Here is a 13,118-nt window from a genome sequence, read left to right as displayed (position 1 = left end):
TCCCTGTGTGACTGATAAACTTTGAAGTGCAGATATGTGCCTGTGTGGCCCATGGGAAGAAGAAACAATCGTCAAACACCTGCAATAAATGGGAAAAAAAAAACAAAAAACAGGTTTAGTATTGCATAGTAGGCATAATATTCCTAAAATGTTTAAGGCAGGATTTTTTAAATTTTTTATTAACCATTTGCAGCAGGTAGATTGGTAAATATATAAAATAGCATAAAGGTAAACAAATTAATAAAATGAACAATAGTAAATAATTGAAAGTTACCTACATTTATTGTCATACATTTCTTATTCAGATCACATAGCCACATTGGGAACTATTTGGATTTTCTGTTGCTCAAGTTTAACCTCCTATACAGTATACCTATAAGTGGAACCATTTTCTTTCAGCCATATAATTTCTCATCCAGTTTGAGTGAATATGGTGGATATTTTTTGCACGTTCACCTTAGGAAAATAATAATTTTGATACTTTATATTAGAAACGATAAGTATTTGAAAAGTTAAAGTTGAAGTTAGGTTTAAATTTGTATCTAGATGGATAGGCCTTGTCACATCAGACACTTTGATTTTTTCATAGCAGGAAAAACACAGGAAACCGATCATTACTATTACGTAACAAAATTTAGAGATGGGCTTAATGTTACTATTTTAAATTGAGGAACATAGTTACCATTATTGTATCTAATTTCATTATATATTTAGACCTTCACTATTTTCCAGATCTGCACCAGAGTCTGTGCTCAGCTTTTCATGTGCAGCTGCAAATGAGTAGAAACACAGGCATTTCAAATAAATTGTTGCAAATTACTTTAATCACCTATTTCAAGCATATCCAATATAATCAAAGACATTTAAATCCCAATAATCTACAAAAGAACATCAATGTTCAAAAACATAATTCATACACATGTAGAAAGACACAAGACAAACAACATAAATATCTAACTACACGCTGTTCCCTTAACAACCAGTTTGTGGGAGCGATGAAGGTTAGGGCGCTGTCACTTCATGCTGTTGAGGAACTTGGCGTGCTCCTCTCCTCGAGGCTGGAGAAGCTCTCCACCAATTTTTGGTCCTGTTTTCTCCTGCAATAAAATATCAAGAACAACATCAGGTCTGTTTTCTTTCACAACATTAAAGTCTTTTTTTTCTTTTCAAATGAGAGGAAATCTGAGTCAGAGAGGGAAATTTTACCTTCAGCATCCCATCACGCTCCCATTTAAACAGACCACAGTTACTGTAATGGTAAAACAACATTACTTGTAACAGTTATTCATATGACCAATAGGGAAAAAAGAAACAGAAAATAAGTTAAGTGAAAAAATACATGACTTTCTGACATTTGTTCATATGCCATGAAAATCCAGCTGCCACCGCCAAGTTTAGTTTCCACTCAGTTGGACTGAAAACCATTAAAAAGTGTGTTCTGCAGTGCTAATGGGAAGTAAACCATTTCACTTTATCAAATTCTCTGACCCTTCCTGTCTAGAATAAACCTCTCAAACTTCAACCACTATCAGTTTTTGCATGACCAGTGGGAACCCTAAACAACTATGAAAGGAATGAGAAACAGACAACAAGAGTTACCAGCTCTCAGGAGAGAGACACAGCCAGAGTCTTACCTGCAGTGTTTGTGCGGCAGTCGGTCCAGAGCGATGGCTCTCTGTCCACAGGGACATTTGAAGAAACGTTTCACGGCGTCATGCCACCGCAGATCATGATTCTCCTCCACGCATCGATCCGCCGGCTTAAAATAGGTGTACCTACACTGGAAGCAGGGGAACGTGGAAAAAAAAAAAAAAAAAAAAAACAGTTTACGCATTTAATAATCATTTATGATTATTACACCAAGATACAAACATTATCTTAAAGATAAAGTTTTTTATGATTTTTTAAATTAACATCACATACATTCATTTATCTAAGCTGCTCAGTACCTTTTTACAGGTGACAGCACGACACTTCATCTCTCTGATGCCCTTCATCTTCTCCTCCATCTGCTCTTTTTTCACCAAAGCATCAAAGTAATGCTGCTGCAGCTGGTATTCAGCCTGAGAGAGGAGATTTCTTTACTTCACACACACTGTATAATGTTTAATATGTAGAAATGTACCCAAACTAAAAATAAACAAGCAAAATCAGATCTATTCTAGTCAAAATGGGCTAAAAAAAAAAAAACCTAGTGTAATTGATGCGGGTACTTAATGCCATTGGTCATACCGCCTGTAGTACAACCCCGTGACGAGATTTAGCGTTAAGGATCTTCTGGAACTCCTCTGATTGAATGTAGAGGAGCTGATCCCGCTTCTTCTGGGCTGGCTCCTCATCCTCATTACTGGATGATTCACCTGCATAGTTAAAATAGTCAAACCTGTATGTCAAAGACCAGGTGATAAAAATAATAAGTAACTCATTTCATGTAGGATTTATGTAACTGAGGGAAGAAAATTACTGATCAATTCAAGTGAACAAATTTCTTCACATTTGTTGGGGAAAGCCGTGTCCTGTTATGAATAAATTTCTTTTAATGGATTGATTTTCTTATACAAACTGCAACCTCATAAATTTTCTAAAGTCTGATTGGTCATTGTTGTTCAGCATACATGGAGGAGGAGATAACACCTAGTGAAAAAAGTGGATTTAAAAAAACAACAGACAATAAGATACAATGCTAGCAACATGATTTAGCTGCTGCAAAAAGTATCATTTGAATTCTTAAAATGAATGAATGTACTAAAATAATACCAAAATCGATTATCTGTATACTGTTATGCTATTATTTATTTTATTTTTAAAAAATCAACACCAGGTACAGAAAAAACGCCCCAGAAATTTAAAAAAAAAAAATGCACGACCTCTAAACATTTTGTTGTGCGCGCGTTTGTGGTTTGTGTGCGCGTGTGCACATATACCGTTAGGTGAGCTCAGATTCTTCTCAACCCGGGTGCTGATCTCACTGCTGTTACTCCTCTTCCTCTTCACAGCGTTGGGGTCTTCTTTTTCAAGGCCCGTCCCTTTAGCTCTCAGTTTCTTCAGAGCAGCCAGCTTGGCAGCTGATAGGCTGAGAGTGCTGGGAGGAAGAGCTGGAGGGGGGCTGTTCTCAAAAAAGAGGATGTCTTCACCCTCAGAGAAGCCGCGGCCCAGGGTGGGAGCTGCAGGGCTTTGGGTGGATTTACGGTCCTCAGAAGCTGCTTTCGGGCACATCAGACCTTCTCGGCCCAGTAAGGAAGATGACCCGGGTCTCGCCCCGCCTGTGTTCTGCAGCAGTCTTTCCTGGATCTCATACGCCCTCCGTTGATGGTTCTCCAGAATCTCCCGCTGCTTCTGTTTTTGCTGCTTCAGCAGGTCTGAGGCTGAGATGGACTGACATGGAGCCCCAGCCACATCTTTGGAGACTGAAGATGGACAACAGGTTATTAAAAAGAATATTTGTAAACTGTAAACACTAGGCCACCAATCTGGAGATATTACTATATTTTAAGGGCTGTGAGGCACAACAGTTGAGAAAAATGTGATTGTGCTGTAGGTTATCTTTTCTAATTGTAATTGTAACCTCAATTAAGGTAATTTCTTAAAGCTTTCTATTTTAATCTTATGAGTTTGTTAAATTCAAGGTTCTTGCTACAAAAAAAAGAAAAAGAAGTCAATCATTGCTGAACATTTCTTGTGTATTCAACCAAAAATTCTAAGATAACAGACCAGTCAAGGGCACAGAGATATTTCAAGGTTGTGTACCTGATTGGCTGCCCTGTGCTAAATGCTTCTTCAGCTGCAGGGCCCCAGGTGTTGGCACCAACATCAGGCTCTTGAACTCGTTTGAACAACCTGAAACTTCACTGGACTGCATGGCTTAAAAAAAAAAGAAGAAAAAAAAGACACAAACATGTAATGCAGAATGTCAAAGCAATGAAAAATGTATTGGAGACAGACTTTTTAAAACTGTAAAACCCTAAAATATTTAAACACTTTTTAAAAAGGCAACTAGACAAAATCAGGTTAAGGGAAAGGTTCTTAACACAACACAACTTGAACCCTGTTTTTAAGCCTATATCTCTTTTGGTAAACTGGCAGCATTAAAAGTACACTGAATTAATTATTAGCAGTTCCTGTTTGCAATGTACTCATGGATGTACAGACAACAACCACTGGATTACTTTAATACTGAAGAAAACTTAAAAACATAATGATTTGCAGGCAATTTCTGCAGCATCCTTTTTCGATGGTATCTAAGCGAATATATGGATGGTTATTAGCGATCAGCGATAAAAATATCTCGAGAAGTGAAAGTGACACTGAAAACATGTACATCACACCTGTAGAAGATTTTCTACAAAAGACTGAACACAATTAAACAAACAAAACACTTGAAACATATAATTTTCACGCTCTGCTCATGCACTGGTCATAAATTGAAGCTCAGACAGACATAGCTTGGCTTATTTCCATTTATGGTAAGGTGACAGGCTGCTCCATAGGTTGGCCCCATTGGACTCATAAAACATCTGTCTAAGGCCCCTGGGAGAGACCTTGAAACTTCTATAGGCGCATCACCGAATGTGAATAGATGATAAACCAACTTTTCCCTCACAGAAATGCAACGTTTGGTGTACATTGCAGATATCCGGCGAAACGGGTTTTAAACTGTAACTGCCTCCATGAGTGTCATAGTCACTGCTGCTGACCGTGTTGGTAAGTAGGCCAAAACAGCAGACCAAACTACGATAAATAATGTCTAGTTGTTTTTAAGACACCAGCAATCACCTATCCCTTTCACCTCATGCTGTATCTTTGCCTCATGTCTCTCCCTCTGTGGCCCCTGTTCAACTCTCAGTTTGAAAAGCTCTGGATTCTTTTTTGATTGATTCTGTATGTAATGGTGAAAGAGGATATAAGGGGAGGTTTATTTCCCTGTAGTACATTTAAGCTAAGTATAAAACAAGAGAAGACTATATATACAAACAACAGGTGTACAAACTATAAAAGGATTGATGTAAGCCTTTATTAAGACCTGTAAATGTGTACATGTTTATGCAGCATGTTTTTGTGCGTTTCTATGTGCAGTCCTTACCGAGCCTCTTGGCCTGATCGATGAGCTGAGCCGAGCTTTTCACAAACAGCTTGTCCAGAGTTTTCTGTGTGGGTTTGTTCAGTTTGGACGTTGTTCTGTAACACACAGACCTATTACTGAAAATGTCAGGCAGCTGATTTTCTGGCCAGCCCCACACTGTTTTCCTGGCTTTGTAAATTGCATTTAGCCTGAACAAATTGACTTCAACACACACTTTGAAAGTACAAATACAATTTCTGCCAGATTCCAAATTGGACAGGATTGTGATCTTGGTATGCATTACTGTTTGCTACAGTGTCTTTTTTGATTGAAATCAACACTTTCAGTTTCTACGCAGGGGCTTTTAAAATGACTGCATTCATTATTATTAATTGGTTTAATTACATACTGTTCATTAGAGGAAAGATTTGTAGAAAGCTTGATAAGTTTGGCATGGCATGAAACACATTCACAAGAACATAAAAATGAAACTGCCACATCTAACATCACTCACAGTGACACAGCGCAGGCAGCTGAGGAAATGCCGCCATAGTAGAAGCCGTCCTGACACAGCCGCTCTCTCAGGCTGCCGCCCTTCCCTTTCACCTTGTTGGGAGCTTTTCCAGAGAATGACGACTGCAGCTCAGCCCTCTTTGAGCTCATCTTTTTATACTGGGCCTTGACATGATACTGGCAGTACTGGCACGTATACTGTAAACAAACACACACATAGAAACAAGTGTGCTGTAAGATATAATGGAATACTGATCCCTGATGAGAATATGGACTCAAAAGTATGGGTTGTTAACTTATGGAGAGGTATACTAATTTGCAGTTGCAAATGTGTACGTCATACACAGAACTTAAAAGGATGGACCCACCACGTTGACAATCTGAGAGCAGGGGTCTCCGTTTTTCTTTATGCCTTTGCAGGTGCCAAAGTCCTGAGCTTCACCCATCAGCAGCACCTTCTGTGGGTGATCCACTGTCAGGCTGACCTGCAAATGTTCAACACAAGCTTTTATTTTCTGCAAGGGGAATCAGTGTACAATGAAAACAAGTGAATATAAATCAAACAGAGTATAAATGCAACAATGACAAAATATTAGCTTTTTTGTTGTTGATTAGTCTATCTTTTAATTATTCTCAAGTCTTACGCAGATTGGTTGGTCAAACTTTTGACTGCTCTGATTCTGGAATTGCGAAGAGGATTCCAATTAAATTATTATTATTCCTTAAATTAGTTTAAGGCCATTTTTTCATGAGAAAAATAAACTCGTCAGTGCTATCTGGTAGACCCTAACCCTAACTATTTATTTGGAACTTTATTTCTAAACTAACTAAAACGTGTCTTTGGCAAGGCTCCGCGCCCTGAAGTATTTGTTTTATAGATTAATGATGTGTTGACTTTTTTATCTTCCTCTTAAAGGTTTTATAAAAATTGATGTTAAGATTAAAATAGGAGATTAAATAGTTAATTGATTAGTCAATTGAAAGAATAAACAAAATAATCAAAAATAATCAGCTATTTTGATAACTAGTTCGATAGTTGATTGATCGTTAGTTATTTTTTCTCTCAATTGTAAGGATTTTCTATTTTCTGTGTTCTATATCAATAAGTCAATTTCATCCAATACATTGGACAAAATAAGACACCTGAAAATCTGAAATTGTGTAATTTTTACACTATTCTCAGACAAATTATGGACCAAACAATTAATCAGTTAAACAAGAAAATAATTAGCAATAATTAATAATTAATCTCTAAAATGAAAACAATCATTTGTTGCAGCTCTAATAAGTAGAATCTCAAGAATTACAACAAGAGGATGAGAATTAGGAAAGACTGAATATCAGTCATCTGTGAGGCTACTGACACTATAAACAACCACCAGCTATTACCAACACCTAAAAACGATCAGTCCAGCGTGTCTTGAAACGGTTTCCAGTCCACCTGGACAAGCTGACAAATTGATTAATTAAAAAAAACAATAATAAAAAAGAAAAAAATTAAATTAAACTAAAAAAAAAAAAAAAGATTATGATCACAGTAATGCATGATTTAGTTTGTTGGTGGAAAATACAAAGTTCCTACTGAAATACCAGAAGCTGTTTGTGCAAACAGTAACTGCAGTGGAGATGAAACCTCATTCATTCTCTCCTAAGACTGAGGTGCTCTGAACTCAAACTGCCCTCTGTGGTTGGTAAGGCTGTGAGGGTGTGTGTGTGGTGTGAAGCTGGGAACAGCTGTGGCTTTCCTCACCACTTTCCTCTCTTAATATCTCAAGTTTGTCATGCGATACTGATACCAGCAGCTATTTTCACCGAAACCCCCAATCTGTCTTCTGCTTTAACTGGCGAGGGTTTAGTTGTCAAACCAGTCATTGACAAAAAAAATCTTAAAACAGATTCAGTAAAACATATATAAAAGGTTGTCATTTTACCATGAACGTAAAACCGTTCATTTTCAAGAGTAATGAAAGCATGGCATGCAATTTCCTTCTTACCCAGTTAGTTAACATGTGACCTGGAAATATACATAGTAGTAAGGTCTAACTTGTAGATTCTGCAGAATTGGAGATGTTGCATGTTTGAAAATAATGAATGAACAAATGCAATGACTTTCAGCGATTTTACTGGTGTTCAAATCTGCCCTTTTCTTTGATTATACTTAATCACTAAAAAATTAAACTCAAATGCTTTTGACTGTTCCTCTCCTCTCCTGGATGTATTATTATCTTCATTCCATTATTTGAAAAGCTTGGGAAAGTTGTTGAACTTCAGAGGAAGGTTCTTCATGCTTTTTAGCAGAAATCTTTACAATGATATACGTAATATTACAATAAAAATCTGTTAATGATATGTAATTGAGAGTTTGTTAAGATAAGGACCTTAAGATTAGAGAACCAGACTTGCAACTGAAAGGTCACCGGTTTGATTCCATGACCTGCAGGAAACATTTGGTTGGGGAAAGTGAAAGAGCTTTGAGCAAGGTCCTTAATCCACAAAGGCTGCAGTGGAGCTGCTTGGTGGCCATCATATCAGACTATGGTTGTATTGCACTTACAGATGTGAATGTCTGAAACTGAAAAAGTTGAATGTTTGAATCTGAAAAAAAAACTGGAAAAAAAGACAACAAAACTGATAAAAGGTGGAACTGGCTTTAGGATCTTGATATTCATAAAATGTCTCTGATTTCAGTGTAAGAAACAGTAATATGACTGCAAGAACATTAACTTAATGAGAGAAAATTTTCTTTAGACTGTGCTTTAAGACCACTGGAAATTTCTCTATTGTACGTAATTAACCCAGACTGTCTACTCACCCCGTTATATCCGTCCTTCTGCTTCATGGGTTTTGGGTTGAGGAGTCCAATAACGGTGCCCAGCTCTGTCTTCCAGTGCTCTTTGTGGACTTCACCAAACAGCAACAGAGATACAAACACTTCCAGGTTATGGAGGTCATTCAGTTTCCAGATGCTGAAGGTTTTGCCCTGTGGAGAAGAAATGCTCAGTCAGGAATGTGACAGTACATGGTGTTTCCAATACATTTGTAAGATTTGCTAAGATAAATGTAGCTTTGGATAAGTTTACTGCTGTGATTAAAGAAATCTCATCACATTGATTTCCCAGCAATCAAGATTTGAACCTGCTAGTTTGCTATAAGTCATTCCATCTATGATATATGGCCTTTGTTCTTAGAGAGATATGTGTGTATGGAATGGAAACATGGAAATGAAAAACAAACCCTTGAAGAACAGCACTGAAAAATTAAAAAACAAAACAAAAACAAAACAGGAAACTGTAGGCTATGGAAAGAGAAATCCATAGTTGAACTATTGCTAAAATGTTTTCGATTTGGTTTGCTAAATTGTTAATAGTAAGTAGAAATCCATTCATCCATTCCCAACTGCTCTTTCTGTACAGATCTGCTTGGAGCTGGAGCCTTCTTTTACATGATGAACTTACATGTATTTTGCCAACAACTATGACCTGGATGTTGCAGGATCTTTGCTTCGCAGTTACAAAAATCAAAAGCAAAACAGTAGAACTATACAGGAAAAAATATTGATTATTTTACTTTTAGAATAAATGGGATTTATAACTGTTGATACACCACAGTATTCAGCAAAACACAGAGTTACAATCCAAGATGGGAGGTTTGAGCATAGACCTACACTGCTGCTGCTTTGTGGTGTGGCCTTGTTGATCAACACCGCAAACGTCACCCAGTCACTGTCCTCCAGCTTCTCCCGAGCCAAACGCTCCGGCACCTGTGAAAGACGGATTAGACGGCGATCCGCCATCTTATGTTCCATCTCGCTGGAAGAAACCCGTGGTTTTCTGAAACAGAAAAAGCCTGGATTCAGACTGAAAAGGCTGGATTTGTGTGTAGACCCTTGGTTTTTCATAAAAAGTCAATCACATCATTTCTGTGTCCTGACCTGAGCCGAAGTCCTGAGTATTTTTCCACAGCCACATCCTTAGGAAGCAGAGACAGAGAAAGTGGTTTAGGCTGTGCTGCTGATGGTGCGGGTCTAGTGTGGGAGGCTGGAGGTGAACGCAGAGGACTGGAAACCTTGCTGGTGCTCTCTACTGGCTGGAAAGAGCTGCCAATCTTTATCTCCACCAGTGGCCCCCTGTCTTCTGAGGGGAAATAGTGAAGAAAATACACTCAGATAACTGTAAAAGTGACATGTTTGCACATCAGTTACAATGACAGAACTATTTTAGTAAAGCTGTTTTTTGTGAATAGATGGTGTAAGAATAAGTTTTACCTGGTGATGTGCTGGGTTTGGTTTGGTGAGCTACCCTGGGCTTGCGTTTGAAAGAGCCAGCATTATTCAGCTGATCAGAAAAGTCAGAGCACTCCTTGAGCTTCATGCTTCTTCCTCTGTATGGAGCGGATGAAGATGTTGCTGCTGTCAGAAGACAAGGAAAACACAAGCACAATCAATTTGTTTCCATGAGTTGTTATCAATTTATTTTGAACGTTATGTGTAAAATGAAATAGCAAAAGTTTCCAATAAACAACAACTTGTTTACCTGCTTCTGTCTTGATCTTCTGTGTCGTAGCTGCTGGTTTTGCCTGGGTCACCTTGGATGTCAGTTGTTGGGGAGGTGTTGGTTTGGGGGTCATATGTTTGGGACCAGCTGAGCTCACTGCAGTCCTGACTGGAGTGGATGATGGGGTGCAAACCTTCTGACTTGCCTCCAGCTGCTGCTGCAATCTCTGCATCTGCTCCCGCATCTGCCTCAGCTCCTCTGCAGAAGAAAGACATAAGGCTCCACTGCTGAACACAGACCCAGCAAGCGACACTTAACTAAACTAAATTTCTTTGTACGTCAACTAGAAGCAGATTTAAGGAGAGAAAGTTGTTGAATAAACCTTGTAAATCCTCCTTGGACCTGTTCAGGCTCTCACTGGCTCCTCCGCCACTTGCTTTTCCTTTAGTTTCTTTCTCCTCATTTTCAATGTCATCCACATCTCCAAAGAGATCTGACAATGTGTCCTCTGTCTGCATATTTTGCCCTTCCTCCTCGACGCCCTCTTCGTACTCCTCCTCATTGTTGTCATCATCAAACAGGCCGTCCAAGTCGTCCGCCTGCTCCTGACTTTCCTGATCCTCTCCGCCACCCTTGCTCTCAGCCAGCAGTGACGTCAAAATATCCAGATCATCCTCACCTGAGCAGATAATAAGTGTAAAGGCGTGTTGCCTGAACTATCGATAAAGCTTTTATGTTTTAAATCTTCTGATACTTACTGTCCATTTTAGAGATGTTAATAGTGGGGCTAATATCAGATGACCTGGTGACCTACAGATAGACAGAATGATAGTTGGAATGAAGGAAAGACAGCAGCTCTTTTAGTTAAAATAAATTTCTCTCTAAAAAAAACACACATGAAAGACCTTTTGAAATTTAATTTTATATTTTATATGTTCCACTGAACTGATTAAGCTGATCAAGCCATTAAAGTGAAAAGACTTGGTAAGCATTGTCATTTCATGCGCCATAGTTGGTATTTTGGGATATGTAGCAGTAGCAGAGTAAAGGTGGTGACCCCAGCAGATTTTCTGGTGCAATATGCACAGTTGATGATCAAAAGACAAGGTTAAAAGGATCCTAATAGGACCTACAGATGAAGGAGGCAAAAACCTGATGTATGGGGAAATCATTATTTACTGTATGTTTCATGGTAAGTTTACCTACATCAGTGGCACTGTGTCTGTCATCCCTTATCTACCTTATTTATTTAATTATTTATGAAACACCATCTGCTGCTACAGTGACCCATGATATTTAATCTTATATTGCATAATGATGTATCACCACTAAATGACTCTCTATGTGTACAATATTCTTCTCTGTTCTATCCAACAGTTTTTGTCCACATCATATGTTAGAGGCTCTTCTTGTAGTTTACAGAAGGTTTGAGGTGTCATTGTTTTATTTGCACTTTTACAGGTCTATATCGCACCAAACTGTGTATTTTCCCCTGTTCAACATACACTATTCTGTATAGTGTTCCAATACACTGAAGCAATTTCAAGTATGATTACTTACATTGTCTTGCATTAGTAACTACATAAAATTATTATGTTCTCTGCATAGGTGAGTATTTCATTCAAGTATTATACTATATTACATTGTATTAAATAACACAGGTTATAACACATTGACCATAATTAAAGCCCTGCCTTTCTGTAGACATCTTTCTATAAAGTAAACATTGATAATGAAACCTTTTGTACGTTTTCTGAGGAGTTGTATTATTTGAGAAAAATGTAATTTACATTTAATCATGTCTGTTCAGTAAAATTACTGGTAGTAGCACAATGTCATTACTGTTACAAGTTGTAACAGTTGTGTAACCACACTGGGTAAACCACACTTCTGAATGCACAGACCATACTGAGTGACAAGCTTATGATAGAAAGCTATTCCCCTGTATGGGAGCACGATACCCACCATGTATACTGTCTATCACCCAGTACTGCTGGGCAAACATTGTCTATCTGGCCAGTGAAACAAAGAGCAGGCAAACACCTATAGTGTCCCTACTGGAAAGAGATTTCCATCCTATTTGAAAAACATAAGTAAGGTATTGGATTCACGTTCATCCTGAGGTAACTAATGGGAGGCCAGGACCTGGTTCACTGGGCCCATTTAAACTGATATATACATTCAACATTTAAAATGGTAAACAGTTTCTGAAGTCATTAATGTTCAAAGTTGGGGAGATTGATATAATGATATAAGGATTTTTTTTTAATGAATTTTTCTGTGAATATCACAATTAAACCATAGATAAAATCTTTTCTAACACGTTTAACTTTCCATTTATTTATTTACTTGGTGATAATGAAACAGCCAACTTACCTCCGATTCTAGTGGTAGAGCTTTTGGTTTTTATAACCACGTCCAACCTGTTAATATAGTGCTTATTTATATTCTTATCTATATTTCAACTAATTAACGTTACACCAAGCTATGTACCATTCATTCAGTTATATTTAATATTTAATTGGGAATAACACATTAGGTCTAACTCGTACCCTCTACAACCTGCACCCAGAGAGAGGGAGAAAATCTAAACTGGCGGTAAACGGAGGACCCTGCTTTGTTGTCAAAGTTCCTCTAGGTGCCCAACGATTTGCCTAACTAAAAAAAGGTTTATGTGTCGTAGACCGGGTTTTCAGCCAAAATCTGAAGACTTGATTTCTTAAAAGTAAATATTATTTAAATATTCGTGTGATAGAAAATATATTAACCAACATAAATTCCTGCTGAAACTGATTTTGTTGTAATATTTGTCTACGAGCCAAAAAGGTGTGTTTACATGACTGAGCCCCTTGCTTAGGGATTTTTTTCCCCCGAAACAATATCTCCCAGGAAAAACTTTTCTTGTGGTAGTTACATCAGATATAGCCTACACGCTTGGGCTGACGTACTTCGACCCTATCCAAAGCTCAACTATACCGTTAACTGTACGGTTATAACCTTTAGTCATCTATAACCTATCGCATTTGATGAGTGGGGGTTAGTTGCTTAGGAGG

General features: G+C 37.9%; 1 protein-coding gene across 2 annotated transcripts; it reads right to left on the bottom strand.

Annotated features, from left to right (window-relative positions):
* Nucleotides 1-814: 814 nt before the first annotated feature.
* mcm10 (minichromosome maintenance 10 replication initiation factor) lies at nt 815-12,655 on the bottom strand. 2 transcript variants are annotated; one of them, XM_040140402.1, is made up of 18 exons: nt 12,442-12,655; nt 10,824-10,875; nt 10,448-10,744; nt 10,105-10,323; nt 9,837-9,980; nt 9,504-9,705; nt 9,237-9,402; nt 8,385-8,552; nt 5,941-6,057; nt 5,574-5,770; nt 5,081-5,175; nt 3,748-3,861; nt 2,925-3,407; nt 2,233-2,360; nt 1,950-2,063; nt 1,635-1,780; nt 1,207-1,249; nt 815-1,097 (listed from the first exon to the last, which is right to left on the bottom strand). In XM_040140402.1, the coding sequence occupies exons 2-18, from the start codon at nt 10,828-10,830 to the stop codon at nt 1,014-1,016; spliced, it is 2,724 nt and encodes a 907-aa protein (XP_039996336.1). In that variant the 5' UTR covers nt 10,831-10,875; nt 12,442-12,655; the 3' UTR covers nt 815-1,013. The 2 variants fall into 2 exon arrangements, with proteins under 2 accessions (XP_039996336.1, XP_039996343.1); XM_040140409.1 differs by having other exon boundaries at nt 9,837-9,977.
* Nucleotides 12,656-13,118: the final 463 nt, after the last annotated feature.

The sequence above is a fragment of the Xiphias gladius genome, chromosome 2 (genome assembly GCF_016859285.1).
Source record: "Xiphias gladius isolate SHS-SW01 ecotype Sanya breed wild chromosome 2, ASM1685928v1, whole genome shotgun sequence".
In the NCBI taxonomy this organism is placed as follows: Eukaryota; Metazoa; Chordata; class Actinopteri; order Istiophoriformes; family Xiphiidae; genus Xiphias; species Xiphias gladius.
This window is presented reverse-complemented; position numbering and strand designations above follow the sequence as displayed.